The sequence below is a fragment of the Trichosurus vulpecula genome, chromosome 3 (assembly GCF_011100635.1).
Source record: "Trichosurus vulpecula isolate mTriVul1 chromosome 3, mTriVul1.pri, whole genome shotgun sequence".
Lineage (NCBI taxonomy): Eukaryota > Metazoa > Chordata > Mammalia > Diprotodontia > Phalangeridae > Trichosurus > Trichosurus vulpecula.
In genome coordinates, this window is record NC_050575.1 from 96,219,570 (window position 1) to 96,239,597 (window position 20,028).

General features: G+C 43.9%; 1 protein-coding gene across 8 annotated transcripts in view; it reads left to right on the top strand.

Annotated features, from left to right (window-relative positions):
- Positions 1 to 20,028, top strand: part of FAM193B (family with sequence similarity 193 member B) — a 43,013-nt gene that overhangs the window by 4,451 nt on the left and 18,534 nt on the right. For 3 of the 8 annotated variants that reach the window (XM_036751396.1, XM_036751399.1, XM_036751394.1), the window contains exons 2-8: positions 4,705 to 4,933; positions 9,052 to 9,108; positions 11,399 to 11,623; positions 12,838 to 13,069; positions 15,372 to 15,786; positions 16,524 to 16,719; positions 17,050 to 17,289. In XM_036751396.1, coding sequence (XP_036607291.1) covers positions 11,543 to 11,623; positions 12,838 to 13,069; positions 15,372 to 15,786; positions 16,524 to 16,719; positions 17,050 to 17,289 — 1,164 coding nt within the window. In that variant the 5' untranslated portion in view covers positions 4,705 to 4,933; positions 9,052 to 9,108; positions 11,399 to 11,542. Of the gene's footprint in view, positions 1 to 4,704; positions 4,934 to 5,211; positions 5,398 to 9,051; positions 9,109 to 11,398; positions 11,624 to 11,780; positions 11,843 to 12,837; positions 13,070 to 15,371; positions 15,787 to 16,523; positions 16,720 to 17,049; positions 17,290 to 20,028 lie in introns of those variants that run through there. The other 5 variants (XM_036751395.1, XM_036751397.1, XM_036751398.1 and 2 more) reach the window with 5 other exon arrangements.

The window sequence follows — 20,028 nt, forward strand, 5'->3', positions numbered from 1 at the left end:
TACTGGACTGACAGCTCTGAGTGATGTTAACTCTTTTTCTTCTAAGGCTGAAATGCTCCTTTGCTTGCCTAGGCATTAGATTGCAAAAGTATGATAGCAGTAGCCCTTTTTAGCTCAAATGATGCAAGCCCCCTAAGGTTTCTTCCATAGTACAAAGTTACAGGTTAACCCAGTCCTGCAAATTGGATGTTAGCTGTGGAGATGGGGAACCGTCTTTAAACAATGTTGAACGGGTCTGTCTTCCCTGCTAGGGAGCTGTGTAATATTGATCATTGGAAGCAGATTTGCTGGGTGCTGGGATCAGAGGAACTGTTCTTTTTCACAAGCTTAAGTTGTCAGCTAATGAATTGGCAATGTACTTGCTGCAGATTCTCCACATGTTGACTTGCACTGAATTGTCCTGTCCCCTAGAGCTGATTTGGCAGCTTCAGTAGGAATGTTGGTTTGGCTTGAGCAGGCAGTTATGGGAAAAGGCTTAAGGGTGTTGAAGTTGATTTTTTTTAGGATGTAGATCACTAATGGTTATTTACAGTTTTCATTGAAAGAACTTAAATGTCCCAATACTTTAATTACTTTGGGGCTCAATATACCCCAGGTGATAGAGGACCATGATACCTAGCAGTTTCATCTTGGTGATGAATATTTTTGCCTAGTCTAATTTAAAGCTACAGAAGTATACTTCGTTTTTCTTTTTCATGTGTGTTTGACTTCACAATCATGAGAAATTGAAAAAGAGTCTGTAACACTGGACAGTGTTAACATCTGTGGACGGTAGGGGAAACCTTCCTGGTTTGCTTCTCAGCAATCATTAAAACTATTTTAGCTTGGATTCTGCTCCCTGCATATACCTCAGGAGAAGGAAGGAATGGGGGGAAGGGATGGACACGAGGATGTCTGCCCGTCCTGGTTGTGAAAATACCCAGTTCAGGTATGTTCCGCTCTCTCTGCGGTTTTCAGAGTATAGAAGTTGGTAGGTGGTGCAGTGGATAGAGCACTGGATCTGGAGTCAGGAAGATCTGAATTCAAATCCAGCTTTAGACAATTAACTAGCTGTGTGATCCTGAGCAAGTCAAACACTTAACTTCTGTCTGCTTCAGCTTCCTCATCTGTAAAACGAGGATAATCGTGGCACCCACCTTCCAGGGTTGTTATGAGGATCAAATGAGAATATTTGTAAAAACACCTCTCAAATTTTAAAGTTGTGGATAAATGCTAGCTGTCATCATCACTTTTCATCCTTCTATAGACAGTCAGTGGGTCCTGATTTGAGTGCTGATCTGAATTTGGAAACCATTATCTCATTGGAACACATTTCTTTTCCTTAAAAGCTGGACAGTTCTACTGACTCCTAAACTTTTGGCCTGCCTTTTGGATCCAAAACACATTTTCTGAGACCTGTTATTTGTGTACTTCCCTCCTTGATATTGTGAATGACTCTCAAATCATTCCCATTGCTTAGTATATTAGAATAGGTGCTTCACTAGATAAATTACACTTTGCTTTTTTGCCTAGAGATCAGCCATTCTTCCACTACTTTCCATGAGGGTATTTATTGACTCATGTAGTTAATTGTGCTTAGCCAGGAGACCTTGAAGAGTTCCCAAATCTAAGCTGGGTGAGGGAAAAAAAAGCACATCTTGGCAAAGTTGAGGTTGGAGGCTCTCTGTGCTGGGGGCTGGGGATCATTTACTATATCCCTGTGCATTTGTCTGTTTTGAAGACCTCAGTTTACTCATGTGTAGTATGCTGGCAAGAAGATGGTGGTGATTGTGGAATGATTAGAAAAGAGTGTTTTGGGCTGCTGATTGAGTCATACTCATTGCTTTTGAAAGAAAACCTTGCTGTCACTGTCCATTGCTTTTTCTGGTGATAATATTCTGGGGAAATTTAAGGATACCTGAGAGCCAAGAAATTTGCACAGACCATTTTTGAATTAGAATTTTGACCGTGTTTGCAGACTTGTTGGATAGATAGTCTGCATCTTGGGTGTATCATCAAAAAGCAAATGTAGAATCTTGGGTCTAATGAGTCCCTTGAAGAAAGTAGTGCAGTCTTACATGTTGGGAGTAAGAGCTAAATCTCAGGATAGCTCTTAGTAACTTACTGGAGATCGTATTGTAGGTCAAAAAGCTTCTCTAGGAGGGCTGAGATATAGAGCTTTGATTCATGCTACCAGAAGGAATTTTTTAAATTTGCCTTGAGCCGCCCCCCCCCCCCCTCCATTTCTGAAGTATTCCCTTAAATCCACCTTATTCCTATCACCAGAAGATTAAGACTTCCAGGGACTGCCCAAAAAAGGTAAGGAAATCAAATGACTGGTGATTGTTCAGAGAGCAATGGTGAGGATCAGTCAGCCCAGTTCCTGTTACTTCACAGTCACAAAGTCTTAACTACCAGGAACCTTTGGGAGATTATTGTTATTACTGAAACTTTTGCAAGATCCTGTGACAAGAACAAACTTAAAAGAATAATGATTATAAATTTAGGTTGGAGCTTCCTTTTTTGAGCTCTTATTTTACCATAAACCAAGCTTTGGTGAATGAACTAGAGAACAAAGTAGCTACACTGTCACCAACTTTCTTTGGTTCTGTAACATTTTTAGGGGGAACCAGAATGTCCTAGCTTAGTGTTCCTTTCTCCTGTATTAAAGTAGTGGAGAAGGGAAAGAATAACTGAGCGCCATGGTTCTCAGTATTGCAGCACCTCTGACCTGGCCTTTATGTGGCTGCTTATCCATTCTGGAATATGGAATACAGATATGGTAGGGACAGTTTTTGCTTTTTCTTTGTATCTCCAATGCTTAGTACAATGCCTGGCACATAATAAGTGCTTAATAAATCCTTGTTGATTGATTGGTCTGTACAAAACTGGGTTGTCTTTGGAGGTGTAGAAAATGCTTAGTAGGTTAGATTCCGGTTTCCTCGGAGGTTCGTGGTTCAGAGAGGGTTCTGTTAGGGAACTGAAACAAAATGACTTTGGGACTACTTGAGTAGACCTGAGTGATAAAAGGCAAACCCCCAGGATCTATTTTTTTTTTTTTTGGATCCAGGAGTCCAAATCAGTTGATTTGTCACGCTTGCTCAGATCTGGATACCTGCCCAGAAAAACACTGGACTGACCAGTTCAGAGATTGGCGTCCAGGTTAGGGGGAGGAGGGTGGGGAGGTGGGTTGAAGGGGTCAGTTAACCACCATGCTGGGCTTTTAGGTATGAAGAGTCCTATCTACATTGGTGGAGTTAGAACTGCCAAGAAATATGGTAGGTTCTCCAAGCCTCCTGTGAGGAGGCTATGCCATGGCTTTCTGCCACAGACACTGGGTGTTTTCTGCCTACATTGTACCTCTGAGAAAGTTTCTAGAATGAAGACATTAATTCTCTTCATAGGTAAACCAGTGAGAACATGTTATATCTGTGTTCTCCCTGAGTATGAGGCTTATGGTTGTGAGTGAGCAGGTTTCTAGAGAACCGTACTTGAAGCAGGAAGGGAAACTAGTCCAGTCAGATAACCTTATTCCCCTACTACCTCGCTTGTCCCTACTCCCACCCCTAAGATGTGATAGCTCTGAAAGCTGTGAAATCTTTTTGTGAATGCCATTGAGTTTTCAAAAGAGCAGTCTGTAACCGAAAGAAAATTGATCTTTGGCCTGACTGGTGACATAGTAATGCTTGAAATGAGACAGTTTCTCCACAGACACTGGGAGGTGGTTTTAAAACTCTTTAAAGATTAGGAGAGAGATTCAGAACCCACTATAAAGGCAGGGGAACTGGCAGGAGCCTGCCTCTTTTCCCTCATTGAGGCTTTGGTTAGAACCAATATTGAGTGAAGAAGAATGGACTCATTTATTATCTGGCAGACTTTTCTTTGTGGTCACTTCTGTTTTGGTATGCCAAGACATTTGCCTTATGTCTCTGAAAACTTTTCTGAATGACTTTAGGCAGGTGACCGCATATATATTAAATGGGAATTGGTAACCCCAAGCCCAGCCATATTCTAGTTTACAGTAAGAAGACATTTTGTACTGATTGGTGAGAATGTGAAAACTTATTGGTAGGAACTCTTATTAAATAGGTGGGGCACAGGACATGGCCATAATGTTTAAAGCATCGTATGGACACTTCTCTGTTAGAGTCTTCTCTGTGTCATCATGGCTTGGCAGTGGTCTTGGGTTATGCTAGTAGAGAACAAGGCTTTGTGGGTCAGCTCAGTTTGGAAAGGCTTTGAATATGGTCCCTGTTAGAAATCATCTCTTGTCCAGCTTAGTGAAATTTAGACAGGCTTCTCATGAGAAGGTTGGTCACCAGGTAATTTTTTTTCAGCCACAGCTACTCATAAAGACTATCTGTTCAGGCATGGAAGGTTTGTGATCTGCATCAGGGGATGGAGCACCCACACTGATGAAATCATGGATCTTTTGAAGTATTTGAAGTGAGGGCCCTATAAAAAGTTAAAAATGCAGGCAAGATGGAACAGAATGAGATGGAACAGGCTGAATCTTGGGTGCGAACTTGGGGGAAATCTTTGAAGTATCTGATTGATATTCACTAGAACCTAGGCTAGTAGGAAGGATTGGGTAACAATTGGGAGCTAAACTGTTCCCTGGTGTTGAATAATTGCAAAAAGTCAGAAACTGGGAGGTGGGGAGGTGGGGAGGAGAGAAGGCAGATTTTTTATTGAAAAAATATTTAATTTTTTTTTTTTAAAAAGTGAGGAACTGTGAGGCCAACAACCTGGAGACAATGTGATTTTCCCTGAGAGCAACTAAAAATGGGAAAGTAGAGAAGATCCTAAGATGCATACCAAAGCAGCCATCAACACTGGATGAAATTCTGAAAGTAAAAACCAAATGAAGAAAAGGTGCAATGGTCTGAGTAGATTGATGTGACCATCTTAGGTTTTTTAAAAAGACATGTACAGAAGGTGGAAGCAAGAGCAGGTAACTGAGAATGCATACAGAAGTCCTTTTAGAATGTTAAGAATGTGAAAATACAGAAAGAAAGGAAACTTTCATTGAATGCTAAGGATGAAGAAGTGGGTGGGGGCTTATGGTGGGGGCTAAAGGAAGATAAGAGAAGGGCTGGGGTATACTACTCTGGGTAGATGAAATCATGGTAACAGGTGAGAGAAGGTAAAGCTGTTCAAACCCTTATTTTATTTTTCTTTCTTCTACCAAGGAGAATGAACTTTAGATTAGACATTATAGGGGGAAAAAAAGTCAACAGGAATTTGAAACTCAAGTTAGGAATATTGTAAGAGAGCACCTAGAAGTCTTTATTGCTACCAGACACGGATGAACTATATTCCAGGATACTTGAAAGAACTTGAATATATTCATGTGATTGAGCTGAGAATTATCACAGGATTTGAGGCAAGCAAAAGTTCTGATTTTCAAGGAGGCTGGTGAGTTTATTATTGATTTTTGCCCATGTATGTATATTATATAGATTATATAATGCCCATTTATTCAATATAATTAGACATTTTTTTGTATTGCTATATTTTGTGCCTTCATTTCTGAATACATACATTCCTACCAGCAATCCAGATCTCATAACAAAAAAGAAAAAGAATAGATTAGCAATTCAGCAAAATTAACATCAGCTAAGTTTGACCATATGCATTACTGTTCACACCCAAAGTCCCGAATCCCTTCTACGGGAGGAGAGACAAATGTGTTTCCTCATCTACCATGCTGATGAAATTTTTGGGAAATTTAGGCACTTTTAGGAGCTAAGGTGTTTTTGTTCACCATTTTACAGAAAAGTGTAGGTGACAGGAAAACAAAAGATACCAATCAAACTAACCTGGGTTCCTTTTTTGATAAGTTATTAAGGTAGATAATGCAGATCAGGGAATGCCATAAATATTATTATATACTTGTACTTCAGCAGCATATTTGACAGTCAAATCCAGAATCTTTTCCAATTTTTGGTTTCAAAAGGATGTGACTCTGAATGCCAGTTCTTAATACCTTTGTGATCTTGGGAAGTCCATTTAACCTCCGAGAGACTCATTTTTTTCACCTGTAAAATGAGGACATTAAAGTAGGTGATCTCCAAAGTTCCCTATATGATTCTATGTTATCAGGGTTTTAAAGTATCCTTAATGGGGAGATATATGTTCTAGTTGATAATATAGTTAGGTTGGGATATGGAACCATTTGAAAATTGTAGTAAGTTAACCTCATTTACCCAAAGAGTGGTAATCCAAAACCACCTAAAGAGAATTCTTTAATGGAATACTCTAGGAATTTGTCCTTAGTCCTAATCGCCCCACTGTATTGATGAATTAGCCAAAAGCATACATAATATCCAATTTGTAGGTGACTCAGAGTTAAAAATAGCTATACCTTTGAATTAGGATCCAGAGCTAGCTCGGTTTAGAATGAGGGGCCAAATATAATAAGATGAAATTTAATAGGGATATGTATGAAATCCTGCCCTTGGAAGCCAAAAATGACTTGCACCAAATACATCGGTGGGTGTGGAGATAGAAGCTCTCTCTAAGGGAAAAAGGGCTGGAGGTTATAGTGGACTGCAAGCTCACTGTGAATAAACAGGGTTACCTGATAACCCAAAATCTAATGGAGGCCTGTGCTGCATTAACAGAAGCTTTGTAAAGTTCAGAATGAGGGAGCCTGTACTCGGGGCATATTCTGCCCTAGTCCCATCATACCTAGAACTAGCTTTTCAATTCTTAGTACCACTTTTTAGGAAGAATGTTAGTAAGCTGGAGCATTTCTAAAAGATGCCATCCAGGATTATTGTGAGGGAACTTAAAGCCACATCATACTATGATTAGCTGAAGTAACTGAGAATATTTGGTTTGGAGAAGTGAATACTTGGCAGGGAGGGGAAGAGGACATAATAGCTGTCTTTAAGTGAAGCGCTTTCACGTAGGACAGGGATTAAACTTGTTTTATTTGGCCTTAGAAAGCAGAATTAGGAGCAGCAGGTGGAAATCACAGAAAGGCAAGTTTCAGCTTGCTGTAAGGAAAAAATTCCAATATTTAGAGCTGTCCAAAAGTGGAATGGGATGTCTACATAGATAGTGAACTTCTCCTTACTGGAAATATTTAAGTGGAGGCTGGATGACCTTTTATAAGGGATGCAGTAATTGAGGTTCCTGCTCAGATAGGGATTGGGTACCTTCTGGTTCTGGAATGCTATCAGTGACTAATGAAATGACTGGCTAAGCAGTGTTGCATGGTCACCATAATTGATTGGCTAGGTTGCGAAGGAAAGTTCAGAGTAACCCAGGCAGAGTTAAAAGTATGTAATATCAAATCTTTTCTTTCTAGGAACAGAATTCTAAATAGAGCACTCTGAGGAAGAGGGGCCCAAGGGGTAGTTTGGCAGATTGCTTTTGTAGAGCAGCAGTGCTGATCGACTGGGCAGGGTTCTGCAATTCTTTGTCCTCCCCTCCGAGCTAGAGACACTTGGGTAGATATCTGATTTCAGGGTATGTCCTCTTCTGGGGAGTTGGGTGCACTTTCTTCCCAGATAAAGTATTACTGTCCCTTTAATGTTCCATGGCATCCTTGCCTACTACCTAGATAGCTGGAGGGGCCAGGTAGGGGAAGTAGTGGGAGTGGCATTTTACTCCCACCTGCAGGGAGTGTGCTAACCCTCCTAGGTGTGTGAGGGAGAGAGTCCAGCCTTCTCATACTGCTATAGTCACAGAATAGAGGGAGCAAGATGGTTCATTTCAATGTGACAGGCACAGCTGTCACAGAATCTCTTGAGGAAGACCAGATACCCACCCACCCCACCCCCAATCCCAACTGCCTCGTTGGTATTTGATCACAGGCATGTGCCTTCGGCTCCTTGCTTGCTAAACCTAGCCTGCCCTTTGGAAATGAGGTTTCAGTTCTAGAGCCAGGCCATTGTGAAAAGAATCAAATCAGCAACTTAGGAACCTTCATTGTACAGAATTTCATTTCCACATCTATTGCCTTAGAAACATTCCAAATCTTACTTGTTCCAAAGTTAAACAAGAATAACTCTTGCCCTCCAAGAGGTAGTAGTCCAAAGTAGATGGTATTTATGTTTGTTACATAAAATAGAGATTGTAATGTTTATATGCACACATCATGCACACATTTTGACATACTTCTGTATAGACACAAAAGGGAGAGATTTATATTAAACATAATGATAGCCACATGGCAGTGTTCACCAGTTTAAGGAGCCAGCTGATATTCTCAGTGTCTGCTTTCCTGGTTTTCCTCTATAATTTTGGATGGAGCTGCCCATCTTCTCTCCCTTATCCTTCATTTTTCCTGACCTGTAAAATGAGGGAGTTGGACTAGATAATCTCTAAGGTCCCACCCATTGACTCCTATGATCCTCCTCCTAGAGCATTTTGGGAAAATATCTGACCAAAAAGCCCATTTCCTGAAAAATGTCCTGTTCAGCTTTTTGAGAGTGCCTCTGTTGCAGTGGGAATGAGAACACCTTTCTCTCTGTGTGCTTCAGCTTCATCTCTGGCCTCTGACCTTTCCCTCCCCTTCCAGCTCAGGAGCACCATGTGTTTCTGTGCAGCCTCTCAGTGGTGCTGCCTATTGTCCAGGAGTTCCCTGCCCTCGGCAGACAATGGGGGACCTTTCTCTGGTCTAGCACTGTGCTCTCCATGGCTGTCACACTCACTCAGTGACTGCTGGAGCTGCCACCTGCCTTCTGTGCTTAATGCCACTCAGGGAGCGAATGAACCTTTAGGACCCAGGTTTATTGTGTGAGAGGAATGAAAGAACAGTGAAGGGAGCTGAGATTTGCTTCCCATGGCACACATCTGGTGAGAGAGAATCCTGGCAGAAGGAGGGTTCTCTGCTGGGGGCAGCAGGGGCCCCTGTGCTGTGGGCTTTGGAGCTCCGTGCTCAGTGGAGGGAAGATGGGGGAGGGGGAGGTAGGGTTGGTGGGAAGGATGTAGCAAATCAGAGGGTGCCTGAAGCAGGGCTTGGGATAAAGAGAGGGATGGTAGAGGGAGAAATCCTCTCCTGGATTGAGGCGGCGCAGTTTCCTAGCCTTTGTGTTTCTGCTGTTCTCTCCTAAATAGCTGGGACCTTCAAGTCAAATTCCCATGGGATGACATTCTGTGTGTCCTGAAACCAAGGTGAGCGTTCTAGGGAATGTGATGTAGGCATTGTCTTGGGCTCTTCCTCTTGGGCACCTAGTTATTGAAGAACGTCGGAACCAGTCATTTCCAGTATGATAACTAAAAGTGGCACAGCTCAGCGCTTGGCAGGGTAACCACATACATATATATTTGCAATTGCAGATTGTTAGAATTATTTTTGGACTGCAGTCTGGCAACACAGTCACCAAAATAATCACATCCTTTGATCTAGTAATCCTATTTTGGGGGGCGTACCTTCTGAGTGTTATAAAGCAGAAAAAAAAGATTCAATCAAACACATAGCCCAATATTATTTGTAGTTGCAGAGAACTGGAACAACCTAAGTGTCCAACAGTGAATGGCTAAATAAACGATAGTAGATTAGTGGAAGGCTACAATTCCATTTAAAATGAGTATAAAAAATATAAAGAAAAACTGGAATGAAGTGGTATAAACTAACGTGAAGAGAAGTAGAACCAGAAGGAACTATACGCATTTACTTTAGAGAGGTAGCATGGTACATAGTAGAAAGGATATTCCACTGGCCTTGGAGTCAGTAGACCTGGGTTTGAGTCCTGGTTCTTCTGCTTACTAGCTGGCGAGTCACTTAACTTTTAGGCAGGTTTGTTGCTTTTAAATCACTAAAATAGGAATAATAATACTTAAACTACCTACTTTACAGAGTTATCATGAGGAAAGTGCTTTGCAAGCCCTAAAGCACTGTGTAAGCTGCTTTTATAAAAGAAAAAATAGATGCCTAAATGCGAAGATGAATAGGAGATACAGAGGAGTAGCTAGTGTGTTGTCATGGAATACTGTATGTAGAAATTCATTTATTAAAGTGTGAATACTTGTAAAAGTTTGCTTAATCAGTTTTCTTTTTGAAGTTATGTGTGTAATTATTTTAAAAAGAAAGCTTCCAATTGCTGTCCACAAGGTAAACTGGATTTCCAATGGACTAGTGATGAGGTCAGACGGTTAATGATTATTGTGTGGGAGGTGGCAGGGCCAAGGTCAGCTCCATGTCTCTGCCTGCTACCTCGTATCTTTAAGGTCCAAATGACTGGGTGTCTTTGGTAGATAAAAAGGAATACTCACTGCATTCGAAGTCCCTTGTCCTGGGTTCAGGGCTCAGCTCTGCTGCTAGTATGACCTTGGGCAAGTGATTTCACCCATCTGGGCCTTTGTTTTCCTCAACGTTCAGTTGAGTATGTTAGACTAGATGATCTCTAATGACTCTACCAGCACTAAATTCTATGCCTCTGTGAAATTCCCTGTTGTTCTCATTGGACTCAGCTCTTGTGAATGCCCTCTGGAGTTTCAGTTGGACATACCATTCTCTGTTGCTGGGTTCTAGACATGTTATTTTGCAGTAACTACTAAACAGCTGCTTAGCTTCCCAAAAGAAACCCTATGCAGAGACTCTCCGAGCAGCAATTATGGAAGTGTCGAACATCACATTTATATCACTTGAACTCCTAAGTGGCTCTTTTCTGAGCATCCGATGCAACAGGAGATATTTTATTATACTTTTGGAACTACTTAGAGGGATCTTTTTCCCCTGTCTTAATAAGCTACCCAGGGAATAAATTGTAGGGCCGTGTGCCGGTATAACTGTTTATTGCAAATTAAAACAAAACCAAAAGATAATTTAATGCAAAGATTCTGTATCTGGGCCCAATTTGAGGAGTTGATGGGAGTATTGCATTTCCTTTACTCAGTTTCTTCTGGAGAAGTTGATACTTTTATCATTGCAGTGATTGGATTCCTTGTAGGCGTCTAGTACCCTGGAGCAAGGCAGTTTAGAAAGGGGCCCTCAGTGCTGCGCTGAATAGAACATGGAGAGTTTTGTCTCTTGAATTGGGTTTATAGTTAAAATACTGAGTTTCCATCATGTCCTCTCTTCCCTCCTACCGCTCCCAGTTTGGATTGGTTAGATCCATTCAGCTAGATCTGATCAGTAGTGCTAGGAAGACTATGCTAGGATGATCCAAGTAGGATTATATTGGGCCCTCCCAAACTTATGTTATCCCTCAAAGAATTGGATTGGCTTTCTACTCAATTTATTTATTTATTTGTTTTTGGGTTACATGCTGATTACTATATAGACTGCCTAGGCAACTGGGTAAATAATGAGCTTTAGTTAGACCTGATAATTTCTCTTTATGCTGGAATTTCCCAACTTCTCAGCAATCCTGCCCCGACTGCTTGGTCCCCAGTAGATGTCTTCCCTGTCTCTCTCCACAGCCTCACCCCCTGAGGAACTTTGTTTGTGTCTGTCATGCAGGTTCTCCCAACTTCTGACGAGTCAGTGCAGACTTGCTGCCTGTTGTGCCATCGGGAGCGCAAAGACTGGGGAGGCCCTTCCCACAATGGGGAGAGGCTCCCACCTGACTTTGTGCCAACGATCGTGCAGAACCTGCTGGGAGAGATGCCTCTATGGATCTGCCAGAGCTGCCGAAAGAGTGTGGAGGATGAGGAAAGGAAGGCCCTTCAAGAACAGTCCCTGGCGGTAGGTATACTGTGTCCTACAACTACAGAGAAGGTGCCCATAAACTAGAATTTGTCCCAGTCTCAAGATGTGTGGGGGAAGATGTTGGAGATGCCTCAGAAAAGATCTTGTAGTTTCTGTTCTGAGGGGATATATGTCTCCTTATATATCCCCTCAGGTGACTTCTGTTGGATGACTCCACTGATCCATGCACCGAGAGGCTGGAGTCACTGTTTTGAGGTGGCAGCAAAACTCTGGAATCAGGTTTTGGAAAAAGGAGAGAGGACTAGGTGGCCTGTTGCTCCCTTGGGACAGTCTGTGAGAGCAGCCTGAAGGGCACAGCTGCATGGACTGGATGGCAGCAGCCCTGGCCCAGTAGCTGCTACCTCACAGAATGTTAGAGCTGGGGGGGACCTTGCAGGTCATCTAGACCAACCTCCTCATTTTACAGAGGAGGGTACTGAGTCTTATAAAGGTGAAGTGACTTGTCCAAGGTCACACGAGTAGTAAGTGGCAAGGTTGGGACTCAAAGCTAAGTCTTCTGAGACTTTTGACTCTCAAGTCCAGTACTCTTTCCACTGTACCGTGCTTCCTTCCTGTTTTTTCTGCTCAGTTCTGTAGCATCTTGAAAGGTAACCAGTACCTTATGGAGGCCCGAGAATGAGTTTTGAAGGCTTGGAATTAGCCAGATCAAGAAATTTCAAAGGACTAGCCTCATGAAAATACATAAAACAAAATCAAGCATGTGCTGTTGGGGGCCTCTTTGTTATAAAGCTTGGTGATCTGGCTCCTGCCCTGCTGACACTTATATCTGCTTTACCTCTCCCTTCCCTCCCTCCAAATTTTCTACCATTACCGGGCATTGTTTAGTTTTAGAGTGAGTGCCTGATCTGCTTTGTCAGTCCATCAATCCCGACTGTTCCCTCAAGGGTACTTGTCTTTCTGGGGGTGGGCTATTCTCTAAGTGGTCTCTTGTTTCCTTTTCACCAAGATTCCTGGCGCTCCTTTGACTCCTAGCTCAGCTTTCTGTCTACCTCTCGGGCCCGGCTTTATTTCTGCAGCAAGGCAGTGGGATGTTGATTTTCTTTGTTTCTTAGGATCATGGTAGATGTTGCTTGGGCCATGGCAGAGGGTTCCTGCAGGAGGGGCCTCCTTTCCTGAGAGACTGAAGGCAGAGGGAGCTGTTTCAGGAAGTAAGGTGCTTTGTGTTGATCATTTTTTTCCCCTTCCTCCAGGTCTCATTATCACACACGTCGTGCAAGTCACAGTCTTGTGGGGGTGGCTCCCACTCCTCTTCCTCTTCTTCTTCCTCGTCATCATCGTCCTCCTCCTCATGCCATGGGAACTCAGGGGACTGGGATCCCAGCTCGTTCCTGTCTGCACACAAACTCTCAGGCCTCTGGAACTCCCAGCAGGCTGGCGGTACCATGCAGGGCCCCTCGATTGGGGGCCCTCCTGCTACACCTGGTGAGTCTCAAGCTCACCAGAGCCCTCTCCCTCCAATTGGACCACCAGGCCCTTTGCCCTCTCCTACAGGAATAATTGGTAGAACAAGCTATGAAGTTTCTAGGTCCTGGCTAGCTATAGTGAAAGGGGGACTCACCTACCTTATATCAAATATACCTTTTATCAAATGACTGTAATAGCTGCACGTTACATGGGCTAATGGGATTATTAAAAGTAATGTCCAGATGGGAGAAGGGATTGGTGCAACAGATATATCCACCAGGAAACCAAGAGGGAGATCCCTGGAGATCTAACACCAGTATCACCACACACTGCCTTGATGATCTAGACAAAGGATATCCCTTCCTTGACTTCATTTTCCCTGTCTATAAAATGGGCATAGTGGCATTTTCTTTCTCTCCAGAGGAGATCAATAGATCAGATGGGCATCTTGGGGCTGGTCTTATTGTTAAGAGATTTGGGGTTTGGAAAATTCTTTTTAGACTCTCAGACAATACCATGAGGCCTAGAAAAAGCACATTATGGATCTGAACTGAGAAGCTGAGCTTAGCAAAACAGTGTTATGCTGAGAGTCTTTGGAAGCCAAGCTGTACTTTGCTCATATTTATTTTTGTGCAGAAGCCCACTGAGTATTCTGGGCTTATCTACCTCCCAGAGGTAGCCTGGAGGTGGCCTGCTTTGAGCTGGAAGAGTCAACGTATGAGGTGCCTAAGAAAGCCCTTTAAACTGCAGAGGAGAAATCCTCCTTTCCCTCTGCCTTTATTTCAGGTAACAAACATGCCAGTCCCACCTCTCCCTCCTCCCCCTGTCTCCAGATTGCATCAGCCAGCCTCCCACTTTGGGGGCCCCTGGGCAGAAGACCTGCCCCTACAGCTCGTTGCTCTCCTCTCTGGTGGTTTCCATTGGGGTCTTAAGAGGCTGTCCTCTGCCTACCTCACTCAAGTTCTGCAAAACACTTCCCAAGCAGTTTAAGACCATGTTAGGGAGACCCACTCCACCAGGTCTGTACCTGCTGCCAGGATTGTAGCAGAGGAGCAGGGGCCCAGCATGCCTAGCAGTAACTGCACTTGTGGAAGTGGAAATATTTCTGTCTCCTTGCCTCTTACTGCTACCTCTGGGCTGGACTTTGGTCCCTTTGGCTTGGAGATTGAGGCTTGCTCCTCACTATACCCCCTCTTCCTTGTTTGTGGTTCTTTTTTTCTTTTTGAGTCTTGCCAATTAAGAGATGGTAGAATTGGAACCTCTTTTCTCCACTTTGGCTCATACCAGCTTTCCTTGGAACCCTAGACATGGTCTGATCTCTGCTTCTTTATTGTTTCCTGATTTGAGGGAAGATGATACCTTTGCTCCTCTCCTTAGAGTCAAACAGGAAGGGATGGGGTAGTATCTACCTCTGAGGTCCCCCGGGCTGGGAGGAGCTCCTTTGGTGCATTCAGCCATCTTTCCAAGAGTGAGGCACATTCCAGACTGCCTGTAGCCAACTCAGAAACTGAACCTTGTTTCACAGCAGGGCATCTCTCTCTTGGCATTCTTCTTGCTTGTTGAATGATTTTAGGACCACAGTGCTTGGAATTCAGTCCCTCTTATATTATCTTCTTGCTGGAGGCATCACACTGCATTCCTTATCTCTGATTCCCTACCCACTGGTAGCAATACAACCTTTCTGATCTACTGTTCAAAGAGACACATCTCAGGACTTGTAAAACCTTGTGGGTGGACCATTTCTCTGCCCTTCCTTAAGACCGTTTCAGTCCCGAAGCTTAATTGCCCCGAGAAGATAACGCTCCCAGCTCCTGCGATGAGGATTCTTGGATGAAGCCTTGGAAGCTTTGAGAGATCACAAACTGGTGTTTCTTCTATTTAGGACTTTAAAAAAAAGTTAATGAAATCCATAGCATATTCATATATCAGCACCCTTCAGAATGGAATTGACCGAGGATATTTTTGGAGCCTACCAGTATGAATAGGGCATTCTAGGTTCTTTCTCCTTTGGTTACAGAGCTGCTTGGCTTGCTGTTGGGCAGAGAATCATTATAAAGATTCATGCCCAGTTCCGGAGCCTGATCTTTTTTTCTCTCCAAGTTTGGGAGAATGTGGAAGAGCTCTGACTATATCCAGGACTAACCCTCCTTTCATAAACTTGGCATTGATCCTCTACGTGCCTACTAGGGAAACAGTTTATCCTACAAAAGTAAAAATGATCGTTTATGCATTCCTTTCCCTGCCTCCCTTTCTGGAGGTGACTGGCTTCCCTTCTTCTCCTGACCTGCCTTGATACTTCTTCACTCCTGTCTGCCTGCAGGTGAGGCCTTCCACTCCTCTGAACATCACCGGCACTCAGACCTCACCGCCCCCCCCAACAGTCCCACTGGCCATCCCCAACCACCAGCATCACTGATCTCTGCTCACCCAGGACCCTTTGGATCTCCACCCCATGCCCACCTAACCCCTACTGCCCAGGCAGCATCTTTCCCCACACCTGTCCCCAACAATCATGCTCCAGTGCCCAAGACACCTTCAGAGTCACCTGCCGCTGCTGCTGCCATTGCTGCCCCACATAGCCCAGCACCATGTAAGAGCCCTCACCTATCCTCTGCCAACATGCCGCTTCTGAAGATGCCTCCTCCACTCTCAGGGTGTAATCACCCCTGCAACGGGCACTGCACGGGGTCTCTGGTCCCTCAAGCTGCCTCACATCAGCTTCCCAGCACTAACAGGTCAGTGGGTAAAAGCATCGGTGGACTTGCAGTACATGGTCAAGGGATGTGGAAATAACTCAGAGAATATTTGGGGGGACATTGGGGGGGGTATTCGTTGCAGGAAGCAAGAACTAGAAAATCAGAGGTGACTAGTATAATTTCTGAGATATAGTTGGGATCCTCAGAACTTTCCTTCCCCCAACCTAGGAGCTGTTAGCAGGATACCATTCTTTTTCTCTTTCATGGCAGGGATTAAAGTTCAGATTGGTAATTTTTGATATATAGAGGACCCTATTTTCATTTTGCTGATCTGTTACCTAAAACTCAGCCTTTGGCCCTGACCTCTGTGAGATAATAGTTGTAAATTACCATAAAGCATGGTGCTTGGTACATGGTATGGGCTGTATCAGTGTTAGCTATTACTGTAGCTGCTACTTGAGAAGTGAGTACCAAAACTTAACTTTCTTTCCCTCTCCTTCCCAGACCGAGTCCCGTGTGGCCCTTTTTGATTAGTTTTGTTTATCTTGAGACATCCTAAATATGTCACTATTGCCTAGGAAAATCCAGAGAAGTTGCTTCAGCTCTGTGACTCACTAGGGCTGGGGGATGGGCTTTCCAGACTTAGGGTGTCAGGGGTGTTAGGCAGTGAAACATGACCTGATGGGTTGTCCTTGGATATGGCATAGAAATGCTTCTCTGCCTTGCCTTGGCTTCTGCTAACATATCCTCACTTCTTGTCTTCCTACTGTGTGCAGAGACCCTGGATGCAAGGGGCACAAGTTTACAAATGGTACTGGCTGCCACCCGCCACAGTCATGTGATGCAGATGAGGGGCTGGGAGAGGATGAGGACAGCAGCTCAGAACGAAGCTCCTGCACCTCATCCTCCACCACTCAGAAAGATGGGAAATTCTGTGACTGCTGCTACTGCGAGTTCTTTGGACACAACGCGGTGAGTGAATCCTTGGAGACCAACAGGAGACGGGGAGAGGGAGCGCTTTAGTTAGCTGGGTCCTCTGCGTGGCTCTCTTCCCCCTGAGCTGCTACTCTGTGACAGCTTTGGATTGTCCCAGCCAGACTCAGGATCTGGGCTGAGTTCAGTGGAGTCTGCTGAGGGGAGAAGCTGATCTCTGAGCTGAGGCAGGAGTGGCGCCACTTGGCCCTTGCTTCTAGTGCTGGAAAGAAGAATGTTCTTATGTCTCACTACACAGCCTGCATTGGGGGCTGGAAAGGTGTGGGCTTCCCAAGCTTGGAGTTTAACATCAGGACGCCCCTCTTCCAGCCCCCTGCTGCCCCGACCAGTCGCAACTATGCTGAGATCCGAGAGAAGCTGCGCTCACGGCTGACCAAGAGGAAAGAGGAGCTGCCCCAGAAGATGGGCCTGGCAGGGAGTGGCCCAGGCGAACCAGCTGTGGACCATCGGGATGTGGATGAACTGCTGGACTACATCAACAGTACTGAACCCAAACCCCTCAACACTGCCAAGGCAGCCAAGCGAGCCCGTCACAAACTGAAGAAGAAGGTAGGTCTGAAAGGATCAGCTTCTACCACCCCTCACTTTTGAGAAATATTCAAGTACTTTTTTATGGATTGCTTCAGCCTGGGGTGGGCACAACTTACTTCAGTTCTATTTCTAAAACATTTATTAAATACATCCTTGTGCAAGGCCATGTAATAAGTACTGGAGACAGGAAGATAGATATGACACAGACCCTCCTCAAGGAGCTGAGCCATAAGGATTGGGGGTGGGGGTGGGGGTGGAGTTTAATTAATTAATGAAGCAAATAATTATGACATAAGAGAGAGGTAGATAAGTACAAAAGGAGAGGTCCCCATGAAGTTCTAGGACAAATTTGGAGAGAGAGGTCATTTTAACTTGGGTGATAGGGTATCATCACTGAAAGCTTTGTGGATGAAGTAGCACCTGAGTTGTGTCTTAAGGGCCTGGCCATTAGGAAGTGGAGTTGGGGTTGAAGAATAATTCATTACAGTAATGAAATACATCGTGAACAAAGACTTGGAGATGGACAAAGGCAGGACAAGAATGAGGAAGCAGGGGAAAGGTCTGTCGAATAGCTGAAAGAAGGGGAAGTAATAAGATGTTGGAGAGGGTTTGGACACAGAGGAAAAGGAGTTTGGGCCAACTCTCAGGGTATGAGGCAGTCTTGAGGAAATGCTAGAGAAAGGAAGAAAGAGCACGTTGCTGTCCTGGACTGGGGAGCACGAGCATCATTGCTATAAGGGCTTAGTGGGATTCTGTAGTTTGTCCCTAACCTTACCAGTCGTGATCATAATCTCATTGCCCAACTGTACCATGCCACAAGTAGCAAATAGCTCTGAGTCCTGGGAGATTTGCATCTTCAGGCTATAGCTCAGTTGTGATTCCAGTCAGTCAGGGTCTGTTCCTAGGGCAGCAGAAATGATTGTGTCTTTCTCTAGCCCAGGGTACTTCTGGGGTATTTCATGGAAGCTCAAAACAGAGACTAAGGAGAAAGATAAAGGAGATGTGTATAGAAGTTCTTCATTTTCCAAGTAGATCCAGCAGGGTAGGAAACTTAATGCCTGGTCTCTAAAGCTGCTTCACTGAATTGCAGGCTAGTCCAGTAGGTGAGATTCTATAATGTCTGCTTGAGGTATGTTGTCTCAGAGCCTAAGAGGGCACCTCACCTTGTGCCTCTCTCTAGGATGTGGTCACTATTTTCTCTCTGGCAGCAAGTTCTTTTCTGACACAGAAGGGCTCATCTAATTGGAGTGGAAGCTCTCCTGGTTTTTCTGTTTTCTTTGAATAGTGGTTCGCTAGTAGGACTCCCACACAGTGCTCTGGTAATCTCTCTGTTGACCCACAATAAAGGCGACTTGATCAGATATCATTAAAAGCTAGCACATTTAATAATATGCATAACTTTTATTGTCCTGCACTGTAATTAGGCATAGATGGCAAGCAATTCAGGTGAATTGCCACGATTCATATTACTTTTATTTTTTAAAAATAATTTTTATTATGACCTTAACCCTTTGATCAAAGTCTTCTAATACCTTACCCTTGTGTAGAAATGAACCTGACATCTTGAAGACTGTGCCAGGGGACCATAAGCTCAGGCAGGCCCTTGAACGTTTAAAGCTTGGTAATATCTTGAGATTGGGGGCTGTAGATAGCAGGCCAGTCCTGAGTTCAAGGATAGATAGTTATGTTTTATGCCTGAGGAAACAGAAGTAGTTGAGTTTCTTTCTCCAACCTGGGAATATATTGTGTCTGTGGTCTCAGGACCAGTCTGGCTAAGTGTGGAGAAGCTCCTTCTCACAAGGTTGACTATAGGTGATGACTTTTTTTTAAACCACAGTAAATCATGAAGACAGTCTGCCAAGGCATACATAGAAGAATCTGGTATACATTAATGAAGGGACTACTAATACCTACAAAATCATAGATTCTTAAAATATAAATAGGAACTGAAACAAAAATACCTGATGTAAACAGAGAAGCACAGAGCATGCATGTTGGGGGTGGAGGAGTTATGTAGAGAAAAGTCCAGTTTGGCTGAATCATAGAGCAGTGCCTGGTTGTGGAAGGCTTTGAATAATGGACAGAGGAGTTTGAACTTATTCGGTAGGCAATAGGAAGGTCCTGAATATTTTTACTCATATATATACATATACATACACACGTAAATATACAAACACATATGCATATATACACATGTGTGTATATATGTGTATACACACATACACACACAGAGGATAAATTGGAGATAATCTCAGAGGGAACACCCTAGCATTAAGAGGAATCAGGAAAGGCTTCTTGTAGGAGGTGAGATTTTAGCTGGGGCTTGAAGAAAGCCAGGGAGGCAAGAAGATGGAGATGAGGAGGGAGAGAATTTTAAAATGCTCACTGAGGAGATGGAGTGTCCTGTGGGAAGAACAACAAGGATGCTAGTGTCACTGGATCTTAGAGTAGTGGGAGTAAGAGATAAGATGGCTGGAAAGATAGGAATGTAGCAGGTTATGAAGGGCTTTGAATGCCAAACAAGATTTTATATTTGATCCTGGAGGTAAGAAGGAGCCACTGGAATCTATTGAATAGGAGTCTATAAACTTTATGGAGTATGGACAGGAACGGGGACGAGACTCGAGGCAGGGAGACCAACCAGAATTCTTACAGTAATCCAGGCATGAGAGGATGACGGTCTGCACCAGAGTGGGGACAGAGTTGCAGGAGAGCAGAGAGAGAGTCTATACAAGTGTCTGTACAAAGGTCGAATGG